At 30.7% G+C, this 17,679-nt stretch overlaps 1 protein-coding gene across 9 annotated transcripts in view; it reads right to left on the reverse strand.

Annotated features, from left to right (window-relative positions):
* LOC143243942 (uncharacterized) overlaps nucleotides 1-17,679 on the reverse strand; it is a 30,733-nt gene that overhangs the window by 6,486 nt on the left and 6,568 nt on the right. For 5 of the 9 annotated variants that reach the window (XM_076487785.1, XM_076487793.1, XM_076487789.1 and 2 more), the window contains 3 exons: nucleotides 6,769-6,923; nucleotides 4,611-4,697; nucleotides 3,561-3,638 (listed from right to left, as the gene is read on the reverse strand). In XM_076487785.1, the coding sequence (XP_076343900.1) occupies nucleotides 3,561-3,638; nucleotides 4,611-4,697; nucleotides 6,769-6,923 (320 nt within the window). Of the gene's footprint in view, nucleotides 1-3,560; nucleotides 3,639-4,610; nucleotides 4,698-6,768; nucleotides 6,924-7,920; nucleotides 8,115-8,646; nucleotides 10,044-14,803; nucleotides 14,859-17,679 lie in introns of those variants that run through there. The other 4 variants (XM_076487787.1, XM_076487794.1, XM_076487788.1 and 1 more) reach the window with 4 other exon arrangements.

Genomic DNA, 17,679 nt, shown 5'->3' on the forward strand with positions numbered 1-17,679 from the left:
CTTCACAAAAGGATTTATGTTAATACAACTGAGTGATATATTGTTGCCTTTATCAAACAACTTTCCACCCTATTTTAAAATAACACAAAACTTTTAATAAATAATGTGGTATGCTTATAGGTTTATATTATTGGAATAGCAATGTATTTTATTAAATAAAACAAAAGGCTAAAAGTTATATGTTGGATAGGAAGAGAGAAGGTATATTCCAACTGGGCTGAAGATCTCTGGTATTGGGAAAGGCCTTGTCAGCACTTGATGCAATATGAATAACATTATTATACATTTTTCTTTTCTTCCAAAACATCCTCAGAACTCCAATATTTACAAGAAGAAATAGTTTAGTTGAATTTAACCACATTTAGTATCATACTATGCAACAGGAAATGGCCTATCATAATGCTTTCATACAAATATGCAAGATGCAATACATAAGATAATATTGTAGTTAAGGCTTTGCAAGTTGTCCACCATTCAGGAGTCTATTCCCCTTAGAAACTTCACAACCTTCAAGGTCTCGGTTGAAGAGTTACTATCGCATGCTTTATAGCTAGTTCTCTTATGACTATCTGCACAACTGAATAAGGAATTGATATAACAAAAGGTGTGGTTTATTGGTTGTTGTCCAAGTCAGAATATCCCAAACTGTGAAATTCTCAAGAATATGTTCTTACAAAAACAGGTTTATTTGGTCACATTTATTGCTGTGACCCTTGTATCATTATGTGATCACGTATAATGCACCACAATCACTTATGACACTCTTCCTATCCCTGTTGCCCTTTGTAGTTGAGAATTTGTTGTTTATTCATCATTTAGAAAATCATTCTTCTCAAAACCCCTGATGTTTTAGAAGCCTCACAAACAGCTGTATCAATCAAAAGCATCCCAACTGTTAAATCTCTTTGGAAACCTAAAAGAACGATTGTCTTGCCTATTTTGCAGCAGCACAATTAAGTTTTCATATAGCACTAGATGTGTCACCAGATATCTATTTACTGAACAAGTTAATTATTCACATAAGATACACTTTCTACAAGCCAATAGGAATGTAAAAAAACTGTTAAGGCCAAGTGTTTTTACTTTTTTTTTTTGTCTAACTCCTTTACGTGGCTGTGCAGATACCAAAGAGAAACTCACATAATTTAACACATTGGCTCCCTAGCCTATTTTGCCAATACTTTCCAGGGTCTCACTAGTCATTTTACAATTACTTTTTGAGGAAGAATATATATGCAAACATTGTGTCCCAGCCAATAAGTGGTCCTTTAAAAAGAAAATACAGCACAACTCACCTGTGCGTCATGTTAAAACCAACATGTTAAAAGGCGAAAAAATTTTACTTGGTACCTAGCTAAGTTATATTGAAGAAACAAGCTTGCTTTTCATATACAAAATGGCACCAAAAATATAGGATACCTTCCATCTTGAAACCAAGAGACACGAAAGAATGATATGAAGTGCCTCTGAAACAATTTTCTTTATTTTTGAAACCAGGAGAAATAAAAAAAAAAAACCTACATTATAAAAGGTTCTATACAAAGTAGAAAGACTCTTTGTTGAACATTATTAAACTACATTTGTTAATTCTGGTAGGGTTCATGTATTACATGCCAAGTTTCTATGGGATTACCCACGTGCATATTGTGAGACTGAAAACTTTTCTTGCCTAAATTATTTTGTCCCACAAGAGAGAAGCAAATTAAATAATATGTGAGACATCTCTGACATTATTTCATGTCTACTATTCAGAACAGCTACATAACCCACAACACACACTCTACAAGGAGAAAGATTAATTCAGAAAACAATACAAGAAATAAAGAAAACACCATTTAACATTTGCAATAGTTGCAAACTCTCCTTGTTAACCTAAATATGACCTAAGAAGAATGAAACATTGTTCTCTACTTTATTTTAATAAAAGTTTTAATACCAAAACCAGCTGTCTTGAGATACCATCTAACATTGTTTTTTACAGAACAAGTCTTGAAGAGCAGAGGAAACATCTTTAGACAAAGCTTTCAATAAAATGATCCACTCAAGGTATTCAAAGAAAGTTGCTCTCTAAATGTATACAATTTAATTTTTAAAGTAAATTATAAAATATGCAGAAAAAGTAATTACATAGAACCCAAAAAGTTATTTAAAATTTCTCCTTAAAACAAATGAGTTTCATTGAATATAATCATCCATGGGAAACTACTATTGTTTCTTAAGTGATGTTCTATCCAAAACTCAATTCTGGTAAACAGTTTCATAAGAGCTAAGGCTGAGAAAGATATGCGAGAGAGAAAGTAGGATAAATTGTCTTATGTGAGTAGTTTCAAAAAGGTAATGAACTAAAAAGTGAAGGAAGAAGAATTCTTGTTACTACCAGAAGACTTTTAGTAAATTCTCTTAAAAGATTAACATAACAAATAAAACAAGGAGTCTGTAGTGATTAATGATAATTTAAGTGTCATATATACAACAAGAAATAAAAAAAGATAAATGTTCAACTTAATAAGGCTACAGAAAAAATTATACATCATTACGAAGGATAAACACATGCAGTATATTCTAGTAAGTAGATTTAGTTTAATAGCAGAAGATTTAGTCTTATTTACAAATAACTACAAAAACTAACCAAAAGAAAATTTATAAAATCACAAAACCAAGACTGAGGCTAAGGAAGTCTTTACCCATGTTATGTGCATGGATGTAAAGTAAATGTTCTTGCACAGCTGAACGTCACCTATAAAGTCGTAACAAGTTTCTGATAATTTTGTAAAGAAGGGTATGATTACACGCTTTCAGTTCACAATTCACTATTATGTTTACAGTAGAACAAAACATTATATTTATGCTAATGAATATCTTATAAAACATTCAATAAGAGATACAATCAGTCAAGTACAAAAGAAATTATCTCGTAATTCATACACAGATATCAAATCAGATTTTTCAAGTGGTTCCATTAAAAGCATAAAGTACCAAATGATAGCCAAAAAACCTACATTTTAAAATGTTTGAGTGTAACTGTAAACCATTATGAATGAATCTTTCAAAGACATGGAAAATGGCATAGATTAAAAGGACCATTTTAACCTGTTAACAAGAATTTACTTACTATAATCACATTTTATGTTTAGTCATTTATTTGTGTTATCAAATGAAAATAGTTTCATTACTACAGGAGTATCTTCTAATTCACTAAACATCTTAGTCGTTCCAGCTCCTTTCCCAAACCTGTAGTTTAAAAGTCACAGTAAATAACTATGACAAACATAATAGAAAATATTCAATACATGCTTCTCTACATGCATTGGGCATAACGATACTTTCAGTTTAAGTACAATGATCCATGCAAGTAATATGTTCTATAGGCATGTTTAGCTGACCTGAATAGATCTAAGTGCAAAATGATGAATGGGAAACAAAAATTAGATCTAAAACACTACTTGCTTACAACTTGAGATCAGGACTGCACAAATTAAAAAGTGTGATAACTTTTTCTACCTAGCATGAAATGTCAAAACCTGTGTGTTAAGTAAGGAGTAAAGGTTTGAAAAACTTACTGGTTCTCCATCTACTTCAGGCTGCTTTACACAATCTTTATGTGGAATGGATGTTCCATTCAACAGATGTTCTTCCTTCTGAAAGAGGAATAATTGTAAACTAAAATACGTACATGCGAGTAATACTTATGTCAGATGTGTGTAAATGGTGGTGTTCAAAGTGAATATTACATGTAAAAACATCACTGTCAAGCAAAATATGCTAAAAAATATACATTTGTAACATTTAATAGCAAAAAACAAGAACTTCTGAAAAGGATAACCAATCTGTAGAAATATCTCAATAATAAGAGTTACACATACTGTGTAAGACAAAGAAATATGTTTGCACAGTTAAATAATTTTTATGGAACTTAAGGATAAAGTTATCATTGCAAGTATGTATAACTGTTAAGACTTATCAATTAGTAAGAAGTAATTCATTACAGAAATTATACAGATCTGCACATGAGGATTTGTTTTTGTTTTGTTTTGAATTTCACACAAAGCTATACAAGGGCTATCTGCACTAGCTGTCCCTAATTTAGCAGTGTAAGACTAGAGGGAAGGCAGCTAGTCATCACTCACCACACACCACCAACTCTTGGGCTACTCTTTTACCAAGAAATAGTGGAATTGACTGTTACATTATAAACACACACCCCCATACATGAAAATGAATTAATAAAAACAGCACACATACAGCAATATTTTATTCATTCTAATATTACCATACAGAAAAATTTGAACTGGAAAACGTTAATTAATTGATGTTCAATCATTTGGCATACCTATTATACAAACTGTGTCCTGCTAGTTAGTTATGAAATACATTGCTACTTTTTAAACAGGTACACATAAAATATTTAATTAACAATATGCTTGAAAATATAAGGTCACTAACTGACAACTTTAAGGCGAACAAGAAACAAATTTAAACAAGTTTGACAGGACAGAAATAAATAAATAATATTTATAACTGATAGTTCACGCTGACTTTCAGTTCTATTATGTGTGTAATTATCATGAAGTAAATGAAACTGAATTAGATAACAAACAAAAGTTACTCACGTGTTTGAATCTTTCTAATTCTGGATCAGCTGACTTACTTCGAGATGACCCTTTAATAGTCCTATCAACTGACTGCAACACAGTGTACAGTTTAGGAATGAAAGATGGAAAGAAGAATTATCTTCAAAAATAATTACACATATTCTCTTAGTTCAAAGTTTGGGTTCAAACTTTTCTCTTAGTTCAAAAAGGCTGGGTTGTTATTCTTTGCAAATGAAATCAATCCAAGTTTTTCATTTCTTTCTGTATTTTTTAAATTTGTGATGACTTTCTAATAGCCTCAGGATGTATAAAAAATAAATTAAAACTCTGTATGATAATTAAAAAAGTTTAATAACTAACTTTTACCATTCAATATATATTTTTTTACATGTTAACATAAGTGATCTATCCTTTTCTAAATTTATTTAGTTAGTTAGTTGAGAATATAATCTCAAATAATGGTCTCAATTTTTAATCTTCCATTATTAAAATTCCATTAAATGCAATTACAAAGTTAAAAATTGTTCAAATTTACATATGAAGAAATGCTGTCGAATACGTCTTATAACCTTCAAGTTGAGCACAAACAAACGTAGGATGTCAATTTCTAAAAATACACTCAGTTGCATACGTCATGTGTAATTAATGTGGAGGGAATAAATAAAAACATAAAAAGCCTGTTTTAACACCACAACTTTACTTATGAATGATATAAATGTGAAAATTGACACATATGCTCTTGTGAACATCCTCATAGCTTGAATTAAAAACCTTGCAAGTTTTCCACAATGTTAACAAGCTATGGCCAATTAATTTTAATAAATCCTTCTTTACTAGTAATTTGGCTCATAACAAAATAACTGGTAGAATGTTTTTAAGTTAATTTCCTCAGTGTGTAAATTTACACAGTTTTAAGGAACAGTGCTACCTCAAACTACAACCACGTGAAATATTATTATCTTGTTGTTTTCTCAAATTATAAAATGGCAATGGACAGAGAGCTAACAAACTGTATCACATATTCTTCATAGCAGGAATGACAACTTCTTTATGCTCATGAGCCAGGTGTTTACTTAGATTGTAGTCTGAGGACCCAAAACTATATGACCAGGTCAAGCACCTTCAGTATATTTGCTTAATTTGAATACCTTCTATACACTACAGATCCTCAGTTCATTATATGGTTTAGAATAAACAAGTGAAGAGAATTTTAGGAACCATCACAGGATTAGTTTGCTTGGTTACTGTTTCATTTTGCCCCTTTGGCCAAAATTAAATATAATTTAAAAAGAAGAAAAAAATTAGGGTCCAAATAAAATACCTTTGCAGGATTGATTTGACACACCATCCACCAGTTAACCATTCATGCTTTAGCATATAGTTATTTTTGTTGTTTTCTTAATAGGAATACCAACAAGTTGAGCCACAACTACTGTGAGGAATTAAAAATGACTTGTACATGTACATTCCACACAAATATAATTTCACATTGTATGACACCATTAGTAGAATACTACAGAAGTTTCTTTGGATATAAATCTTATTGTTATCTGCCACCATCCTTAAATTTGAACTGCTAACCAGAGTAAAATCAACCAAATGCCAACTATTCACCAATACATAGTAGCAATCACCATCAGGTTATAATGCCCATGACTAAAAGGGTGGATTTGTTCAGCACCAGGTTTCAGCCCTGTAAGATGTTAGTGGTTCTTCCAGTGCTGAGGTACTATTCAAAATTCCCTCTTTACAAACACACACACACACACACACTTATAAACAAAGTTATATATACATGTACATTTATCCTTACAAATAAAATTATACACAGAGCAAAAAAGTATGCGCACTTGATCTCCTACATTTAAGATTTAAAGGCAGCCCTGTGGTATATTTATCGATTTCAGCAAGACCTATAGCACAACCATAAATGTGCATAAAAATAAGACAAATCATATAAATAAAACATACAGCTTATGAACACTACAGAGAGTTGAGCAACTTGTACAATGAAGGATACAGTGTACACATGAAAACTGTTAGTTATTTTACACATATTTCTTCAATAAATTATTTTTAGACATGCACTCAGCGTACTATATTCTATATTTGGAGCCTGAAATATTGGTACTGGTAGGTTTAACACAATGATATACATTTTTTTAACACTTCTTACCCGAGCTCGAGCTTCCTGTTCCAAGTGATGTGATGCACTGCTGTCCCCTACATCTTGATAATCCATTCTTTCTTCTTTATACGAGAAAGAATCCTTTTTATAGGCCAATTCTGGGTATTTTTTCTTCCTTGAGAGAGCTGGTTCCATTGTTTTATCTACAGACATATGAAACATGTACATATTTTATATGTTGGCAATATTCTTACTCAGAACCAACTTTTCCAACCTAGATATATTTAAACCTTCACCACACTGGCTTTCAAGCTCTCCAATGTCTGTTCTGACAACACTTTCAATGAAAATAAATATTTATACTTTCTCATGAGAATGTTTATTCAAGTTTGCAATTTCATTAAATAGTTTTGAATAGTGTACTAAGGAATTCTTATGAAGTGTGATGAACTGAAAAAATGACTATAATAAGAAATCCTTAAGTGTCAGTTATTCAAGATCTAAAAATGTACAAGACAATTCTGTAATATAAACCTGTACAGCCAACAACCCTCAAGAATAATATACAGCTGCAACACCAATCATATTCATAACAGTTTTCATAAATCACCTTCACTTCTTCAAGTTAAATCTGAATGCCAAAATTCTGGTACATCAAACACAACAGGAAGTAAAAGCACTACTTATGTACACCTTTATGGACATAAGAACGATTTCTCTTTCTCTTCAAGATTCAAAAATCTAACTTCTTAATGAGAATGTTTAACATTGTGAAACTTCAGAGAAGCAAACACCAACAATAAATTGGAGTAGGTATTTTATGAGGTCCCTAAACACATCAACCTCTTTGGAATATACTTCAGCATCTAATGATGGATCTTGAATTCTAAATCCACTGGCGTAACCAACGCTACAGAATAATAGTAAGGAAAGTCAGAAAACTGAAACAGAGGACTTATATGAAGTCTTGCACTTTGTCATGTCAGTTGCCTGTGTCTCAGCATGAGTTTAAAGCACCCTTTAATGAAATACAAAAATCACACTTTCATATCCCTAATAATTAACAATATTTTCTAAACAAATTATTGTATATCCGTTAACTTCAGCTTTCAGAAAATATCTATTTTAGCTTATATCTTCTTGTGTTAAAAATCTCTTATTCATTAAACACTTCAATCTTTCATAATTAAACTACTTAACTGTTCATTTAAGCCTTAGCTGATGTGATTGAAGAACTGCATATCCACTTTTGTACACACATTTTTGCAACTTAGTCAACACAATTTCATTTTATAGCCAACAAGTTTCTGTAAATTCACTACACATAAAACCAGCTTCTTGACTTAAGCAAGACCTGTTGTATTCACTGTTCCTAAATCTAAAGACTAACTGTTCCAATTTGGAATTAAATCTAACACATTTAGCTTTGAAATAGTAACTTGAAGTTTTCGTATTCATTAAACTTTAGCAGCTATGAATTAAAAAGAATCAATTTATTTAAATTACTGATTTATCCTTCACTGTTTGGAATGAATTATATGTAAATTTATTTACATGTTAAATAAATTATCTACAAGACTTAGTTCTATGTTATTTCAGTAAGGATCTTCAAAACAGTAGGGTTTGCAGTCAAATAAGCTTATATTTATCTACAGGAAAGATTTTTTTTCCCCACTAAAATAAAGTGTTTTATCAAAGTAGACAGTAATGACTACAACTAAGCCAGTAGCTTATGTTTAATTCTGGAAAACAAAATTATTTCAAATTTATGTTGAATAACAAAAAAAGCTTTTCCTAGTTGTAGCATAATGGCTGTAAAATTCAAACTCTTAGTCAAATATGACAACAATCACAGCTGTTTTCCATAGATACGTAATTGATACAATGCACAACAGAATGGTTTGCATATAATTACAAGCAGCATACCTTTATGTTACATCTACACAATTTTTCTCAATCTTCACTGCACATACAGATATGGCATGGTAACGAAATGCGCATACTGTAACCCTGCTTCTTTCAGGAGTGTGAGTCAACTGATGTGTAGCATTCAAACAACTAGACAGTCAGACAGTTTATTGTTATTAGTCTGCAGATAAGTCATGTAGTGCCCATTCAAGTGTACTTGTATTATACTGGGCAGAGAATCTGAACTTCCTGTTATTACAAGAAATAGAAAATTTCTATGACAGCTCACAGTAAATATAAACTACTCTACTAACATATACATTACAGCTTTGGCTGTTCTGTTAAGGCTGATGATTTTAATCATGACAGGATTATTATAGCTCTCCCCTTTATAAATAATCATTGCTATGGTAAAAAATAAACAGATATGTCCTTACTATCAAGTACCACTGTTCTCTTGGCATACATTTACATTAAAAAAAATACCAAACTATATGAGATACAAAATGGGCCAATAAAGAGAGGTATGATTATATTATACATGTGGTTGTATTATAAAATCTAACTGTTTGTGTAGACATGTGAATTATTTTTAAATATGTTACAGGATATAGCACATACATGTAATAGTTTGTCCTCCCCTCTCCAGTCCAGCACAATGTTTTCTTGTCCATAATATTAATTTTTCAAATCTTTAAATATAATGTGCATCACATTCACACACCTTCTTCCCATTATACAGAAAATTGTTACATGTTCAATCAATATTGTTTCATTTTAAACCTTATAACCAAACATATCATGTTAGACTATACACATACTTCACTGTTTATATTTAACTACTACACTAATCCAGATGTTAACCCTGTCACACACTTGTGAAATAATACAAGTAACTAGAAGAAAGGGTCCTACAGAAGTACATATACAGTATACACTAATCCTGTTCTATAAATGCAAGACATAAAATTATAAACAATATCGATGTTTTATGGACCCGTGTGATTTTTTTGTCAAGATTTAATTACTCCTTACAAAATTAATGTTTTGCTGCAAATGGTAATAAAGTTATTATATTTGCCTTTTTTTTTATGACTTTGATTTAGTGTAAAAGCTACAAATTGAGATATCCATGCTGTACCCAATGAGAATTAAGTCCTGAATTTTAGTCTTACAAATCCTGAAATTTACTGCTTAGTCATTCTTTAGAATCAACCCAAAATGTATTTCTTGGTTTCTTAGCATATCTCCTGCAAAAAAATAAATTTATTGTAAGCTTGAATATTATTGTGTGACATTTTTACAACCAAAAGTCTCATTGTTTAAAAGATGATATGCAATATTTTTCAATATGACAAGACATTTTTATATTATAAAAATTATTTTTAAGTGTACTATATTAACTTCTTAATGAGTATTTGTATTCTACGATAACAACAGCTATCATGATTCCTGAATTTGCATATTGTGTATGGGAGAGTCTATACTGTTGATTTTGTATTAAAAAAAAAAAAGACCTACTGAATCACTATTATACAATAGATGAATTTTAATTATGATTTCAAGTTAGTATTAAAAGATAAAATTATTAGTTCAATTGTATTACAGGTAAACAAAATATAATATGTAAGTTCTTGCACGCATGCATGCATATCAATATAATATACATCACAGCCTTGTCCCATGTACATCAATTTGAAGAACTTGCCAATTTAAAAAGTTATTAACACAGCTCTTACAAGCCTTGCATATGCTGATCTTTTGATAAAATACTGTTATATTTACAATGAAGCCAATAAAATGTACAATAAAATATAGTTGCACACTTTGTGGTATTAAGTGAAGCATGTCTTGATCCTTAAGCAACAGGAACATATGAAGTTTACAAATACAACATGAAGTACCTAACAATGTAACATGGCCCAAGTTTTATTAAAATAATGAGTTATTTCTATGAATGTGGGAAGATAGATTATAAAAAAAAAAAGATTTTTTTCTACACTTTAATATATGGTTTTCTTGCCCTACTTGACACTCAACAAATTCTTAATTTTGTCAGTCACTACTAGTACTTCTGTTAAACAATGACAGTGCCTGTTACTTAACTTTTCTCGTCAGTTATTTCTAACATTCCTGATGTTAGTTCCTAATTCTGCACTGATGAGATGAGAAGGAAGAAACATAATTCACAACACACACCACCAACTGTTGGCCTGGAGTAATCAAATATTGATATTTAATTGTTACTCTTATAAACACAAGTCCACCATGTGAAGAATGGTTTTGCATCAAAAGGTCAAACCATAGACTCTCAGATCCACACAAAATATACATTTATATGCATGCAAAATGTACCACAGAATATTTCACTTTCTGCTTTTCTTCCCAGTTATCTCAAGACTGCTAGTTAGCATTTGCTGTACATATACATTTTTTCTCATTAATTATAAAGCATTTTAACACAATTAGTTATTAGGAAAATATAAAGCTATTAGTCTGACAAAGCAACATGTAGAAGAAAATATGTAACAAATATATTCTGCTCATAATTACCTGTGCCATCTAATGGCAAAATCTTAAGTTATATTTAATACTGTAATACAATTGGTGAACAGTATTTACCACTAAAATATCATTCAGTATAGTAATATTTTTTTCTGAGATACAATGATTATCCCTATACTATTTAAGAAATAGAATATTAAAAGTTTCAGAAAAACTAATAAATTAACACATGGTTCTCTTGGGTTCACCTGATCTGCAAGAGAATATTTACACCAATTTTCAGATATCAAAGTGGGAAACTTATAAAGTTTGTAACAACATTATAGAAACAGTTTACTGTTAATTGTAAAATGTGTGTCAGTACCCACTTAACCTACACTTATAAACTTGAGTGACAAAGAGATTCAAGATGACAAACAGACAAATTACATGATAAAGAGAATATAAATATATATATTTCACTGTGAAAAAACCAACAAAAAAAACACAATAAAAGTCTTCCTTATGCTGTTAAGTAGAATAAGTATTCCCTTACAGAGAACAGGCTTGACAACAAACAAAATATGCATTTAGTTTTAACTGAAGTTATTACAAATAATTATCTCCAATGAAATGACTAAACTGAACTGAAATTCATATAAAAGATCCACAGCACCTACATAACAACTCTAAATAAGAAAAAAGAAATACAAAGATGACTTACCATATTAGTAAAATGAAAGTTAAAAAATTGTCAATTAATAGTTATGACAATGAAAGACACTATCCTGAAAATAAAACAAACTGTAGTGACAGTAAGTACCTGATCTATGTAAAAGTTTGGGTTTAGATTTGGTATATAACTCAACAACTGTACCATTTTTTTTTTTTATTTGAAGATGGTAATATTGGATACCTGTAATAAAAGGATAGTTCCATATCAAGTTATTTTACATACTGGTAGATAGAATGGTATTAAATACACCATAATTGCAACATTTTTATTTAACTAAACTTAAAGGCTCAGTCAAGATAAAAGTGATTGATCCAAACTATTTCAATGCCTGGGGCTCACAACTATCCTCCAACAGAGCAATGGCATGCAACTCTAAAGTTTTGTATTACATGAAAAAAAGGGTATTTCTCTTTAAACTTCTAAAGGTTACCAGTTTCTAGTTTCAGAGAAACAAAAAGATATAAAAAATCATGTTTTTTTAGTTTTCTAATGTACATTTAAAGTAAAACTGACACCAAGAGAAATGTTTATACAAATACACACACACAACAGTTAAAATCAATGTTTATCTACAAATATGACACTTAAAGTAATTCATGATGATGATAACCTACTTGAAGTAAAAATATGTTCTAAAACATCTGGTATGGGTATTAAAACTTTAATTAAAATTGTAAAATTTTAACACCCATACCAGCCATCTTTAAAATACACAGCAGTTAAAAAGAAATATTGTTTATCTGTACACGAGATTTAAATAGTTAATGAGCTTAAATACTCTTATAGACTTTTACACATTAAAATTTCCTTGTTTGTGTCAACAGTGATATGAAATTCAACATTATTATTATTATTAGCATTAGTTCTTTCACAAATTACATTATGAATTTGTCTACCTGTACCTATCTGTCTGTACATCACTTAAACAAGAATGAGTTTCAGATTCATCAGGTGTATAACTTACATAGAAAGTATTAGATGTGTATTATAACCGTGATGTATATGTAATACAGTCTCATCTGAAAAATAAGATAAAATTCACTATTTTGAGAGAGATTATACTTGTACACTGTTTATGAATCATTATGTTATTAAAAAGTGAATCATCTTTAGTGATGTTTAAACAGCTTACAAACAGCAATAAAGAGAGACAGGTGTTAATACTTAATTACAGTGTATATTTTTTGTACCATTTAAATTTATATGTTAGTTCATCTAACTTAAGACAGCAAACCAAGAAAAAATTGATTAAAATAACACTTTCTTCTTTTTTCAACATAACTGCAACCTAAGAGTACTTTTGTAGAAGCCCAGATACCTTTAAAACTGTTTAAATCTTGCAACAAAAATAAAGTAAGACAGCACATACTATAAAAGGTTTTAATTTACTACAAAGATATAAAACTGTACTGCTGTAACTCCTCCCCCCATAAAATAAATAACAATTCCTCCTCTATTCATTCAGCACATGTATATAAATGTTTTGCCCACTTCACAGTTTCACACTACTTTGCTTCCCTTAATTCTGCAGATACGAACCCCCTGCTGTAAGAATGCTTTAACTGTGCACCTGTGAACTATTTTCACACCTTGATTATAAGAGTTTGACTGGTAATATTTATAGCCTACACTAAACAAACAAAAAAAAATACAAAAATTACTTGTTCTGCTTTTCTAGAAGTTTCTAAACTAGGAATGCAGTCCATGTTTTATAATTTTAGCATAGTTCTAAGAAGTGCTTCATGGAAAACATAACTCATTAAGCAATTACAAGATTTCTAAGACAAATAACATCTATCTCTTAGCCATCCTTATAATACAACTGATAACCTTGGCAACCCACACTGATAATAAAATTTTGAAGGTCTTCTTGTTATAATTAGAGTGCTTGTTGAAACTACAAATGAGGCATAACAATAAAATTCCTAAAACCAATCGTTTTGTGAATGATTAACTCTTAACTTTGACAAAATAAATAACTGAGAAGCTTTAATTAGCTCTTACAACACTTACAAAAACTACAAGTATACTTCAATAATTACAAGTCTTACAACAATTTACTAAACACTGCACATATTTTTCACTTTCTGAAAATTAATATTATAGTAACACTTCAAAGACACACATTTCATATAAAAAATTCTTAACATAAGTATCCACTCTCTATATCACACATGCATCATTTAATATATTTGTTAAATTTTGTACAAAGTTACATAAGGGCTATACATGTTAACCATCCATAATTTTGAAGTGACAGACTAAGAAAGACAGAATGTTAGTCAACACTCCCCACTGCCACATTTTGGTAGACAGATATAGTGGGATTTGACCACATGTATCAATTAAATACTTCAGGGCTACAATTATTGTCATAGTATGACATACTTATTTTAACAATTTAAGGCTACTAATATATTCATTTACAGTGAATGTATTAGAACTTTCCAATTGTTAACAAACAATAAAATAATAAGATTAATAATGACATGTAAATCAATTTAATTTGACAAACAAGGCAAAATGTTGACATACTAATTACACCACACTCATTACCACTGATTTTCTAAAAGATATTTTTCAACTACACAATTGTATTTTAACTACATTTTTAATACACAACACTTTACTGCACGACATACACATGAAAGTCCAAAATGATCAAAACAAATGAAGAACATTCTAGTAAATACATATATTTAAGACCTCTGGAATGGGATTTTATATTCTTAAATATGTTTTTAATATTTATCAACTTGAACTTACTTATTTAGGTGAATTTTCAACTCCATAGATATTTTAACAGGTGCACAATTTCAGATAAACTATATATTAGGAAAACCTCTGTGCTTGGTACAAGTTATGATGGCATGAAAAGGCTGTTCCTTCTTTTTAAATATTTATAAAAGGTGAGGTTTTAGAGAGAAATTTCACTTTCCTTTCAAAGTAACTTACAAATATTAGCTTGTCTTCTTACATCCAAAATATCTCCCATGATCAAATGGCTCTCTCACAATCTCTATCAACATTTAAATGGTTCTGAATAGTCATTCAGAATTATCCTAAGAAATATTTCTCAGTATACTCTAGTACAGGTTATTGCCTCAAACATACTTCTTAGATACCTGTGTAGTATACAGTAAAATTACTCTTTAATCTAGACTGTCATACTAATCTTTCATTTTCTTAATTCTTCAACTTAACTCAAAGCTTCTTGCTCAAATCTGACAACACAGAGAACACTTGGAAAAACAAACACAAACTACTACTCCTTTAATTCGGTGAACAAAGAAACATTTTATACATGCAAAAACGGCTCGTTTGGGTTGACAAAATATTTTACGTAGAAGAGCGAACAACGTTTCAACCTTCTTCGGTCATCGTCAGGTTCACAAAGAAAGAAGGTAACTGACCGGAAGCTGACCACATGTTAGGAAGGGGTTGTGTAACTGAGTGTTGGAATGTAGAGGGCGGTGTTAGATGTTTGAATATATAATTTTATTTTATTATATTTAATATAGGTATAAAGGCGTTCCTTTATATTGGTCTATTTTGGGTTTAAGTTGTTGTATGAGTAAGGCTTCTTTAATTTTGCATTTGTTTATGTTTGTTTCTTTATTTAGTATTTGAGTGTTTTCTATGGTTATGTTGTGTTTATTTGACTTGCAGTGTTCGAAAACGTGTGAAGGTGACTTTTTATGTTCTTTGAATCTGGTTTCCATTTTCTACTTGTTTCTCCAATATAGAAGTCGTGGCAGTTATCACATTGTATTTTGTAAATAATGTTGGTGTGGTGTTTGTCAGTGTAGTTTTTACATAGTATAAACCTCAGTTTTGTGCCTGGTTTTGGATATAAACCAATATAAAGGAACGCCTTTATACCTATATTAAATATAATAAAATAAAATTATATATTCAAACATCTAACACCACCCTATACATTCCAACACTCAGTTACCCAACCCCTTCCTAACATGTGGTCAGCTTCCGGTCAGTTACCTTCTTTCTTTGTGAACCTGACGATGACCGAAGAAGGTCAAAACGTTGTTCGCTCTTCTGTGTAAAATATTTTCTCAACCCAAACGAGCCGTTTTTGCATATATATTTCTCTACAAGTGGGTTTTCTCGACATCACTGAAAAAAATATTTTGTACTTAAGACTTCATGTAAAAATACCTTTGTCCTCCTCTCCTGATCAAGAATATTGACACAAGTTACGAAGATAAGACATTAAATGAAATATAATTTTAACATATTATAAATATCTGAAACATTTAACATAACAAAAAGCAGCATAAAAAAATGGCTAGAATGTTGGTATTTGCACCTGGCATCTCAAAGTAAATGCTGATGATGGACCTGCAACCTCCTACCCACCAAGCTACAAAGCAGAGTTTATTTTTACTTTTTACTGCTTCACAGCCTCTGTTCTGTAAAGCTCTCCCACCTACCAGGCTAGTAACTAAAGTTTATTCTTACTGCCTCACAGCCTCTGTTCTGTAAAGTTCTACCTACCAGACTAGTTACTAGTTTATTCTTCTGCTTGACAGCCTCTGTTCTATAAAGTTCTCCCACCTACCAGACTAGTGACTAAAGTTTGTTCTTACTGCCTGACAGCCTCTGTTTTATAAAGTTCTCCCACCTACCAGACTAGTGACTAAAGTTTGTTCTTACTGCCTGACAGCCTCTGTTCTGTAATGTTCTCCCACCTACCAGACTAGTGACTAAAATTTGTTCTTACCACCTCACAGCCTCTGTTCTGTAAAGTTCTCCCACCTACCAGACTAGTGACTAAAGTTTATTCTTACTGCCTGACAGCCCATGTTCTGTAAAGTTCTATCTACTTACCAGACTAGTAACTAAAGTTTATTTTAATTGCCAAATTTATACAGCCAACACTTAGATCCCATTTAATAGTTATTGTAACATTTAAGTATAGCATTAAACTCTTTAATGACCTTTATATCTACGAGTGAAGTAAACAGTATCCATTACTGTAGTAAAAACCAAAAATTATACATCAATCTTAAGTGGGATTAAATCAAGAATAAGATTCCTATATATGTCTTCCAAGTAGTGTGTGTGTGTGTGTGTGTGTGTGTGTGTGTGTGTGTGTGTGTGTGTGTTTTCTTATAGCGAAACCACATCAGCCGAGACTACTGAGAGGAATCGAACTCCTGATTTTAGTGTTGTAAATCTGTAGACTTTCCAAGTAGCATTACCATCAAACTTGTATAACTTATTAGTTTCCCTTCCATCACTAAAGTTTAAGATAATGTGGCAACATCTAGTTAAAGTGCCATCTCTTGCTCACTTTTTCTCCAAATTTTAAAATGAACTGGTTGTTTTTGAACATTAATATTTTGGAAGAATTTCAGGAAAACTATTTGCAAGTCAAATTATCATGCTTAACACATACTTTCAAATATTAAAACTAGAACTGAAAAATGACAACAATCAGTAATTTTCCAGAAGAAAAATACCTAAATTAAATTACTGCAAATGGGACTAAAATGTCCTAATCAGTCAACAGTTGAGAAATAAGCAATATTTTTTTCAGCTCATCAAATATCCTATGCAGTTATATGCACCTAACCCAGACTTATTATCCCTTGTTGTACTCCATATATCAAAACACAGTATTTTACCCATTTTCCCTAAAGTGCACAACCTTTAGTTGAAAATTATTTTACTTTCTCCATTCTGAAACTTCCTTACTTTTTTGGAACAAAAGACATATAAGCATGCAGTCTTAACAAATCAGTTTTATGTTTTTCTAAAACTACACTTTAACTCACTCAACTCAAGCACACTCTCTACACTTATCACTC

Source organism: Tachypleus tridentatus, chromosome 2 (assembly GCF_004210375.1).
Source record: "Tachypleus tridentatus isolate NWPU-2018 chromosome 2, ASM421037v1, whole genome shotgun sequence".
In the NCBI taxonomy this organism is placed as follows: Eukaryota; Metazoa; Arthropoda; class Merostomata; order Xiphosura; family Limulidae; genus Tachypleus; species Tachypleus tridentatus.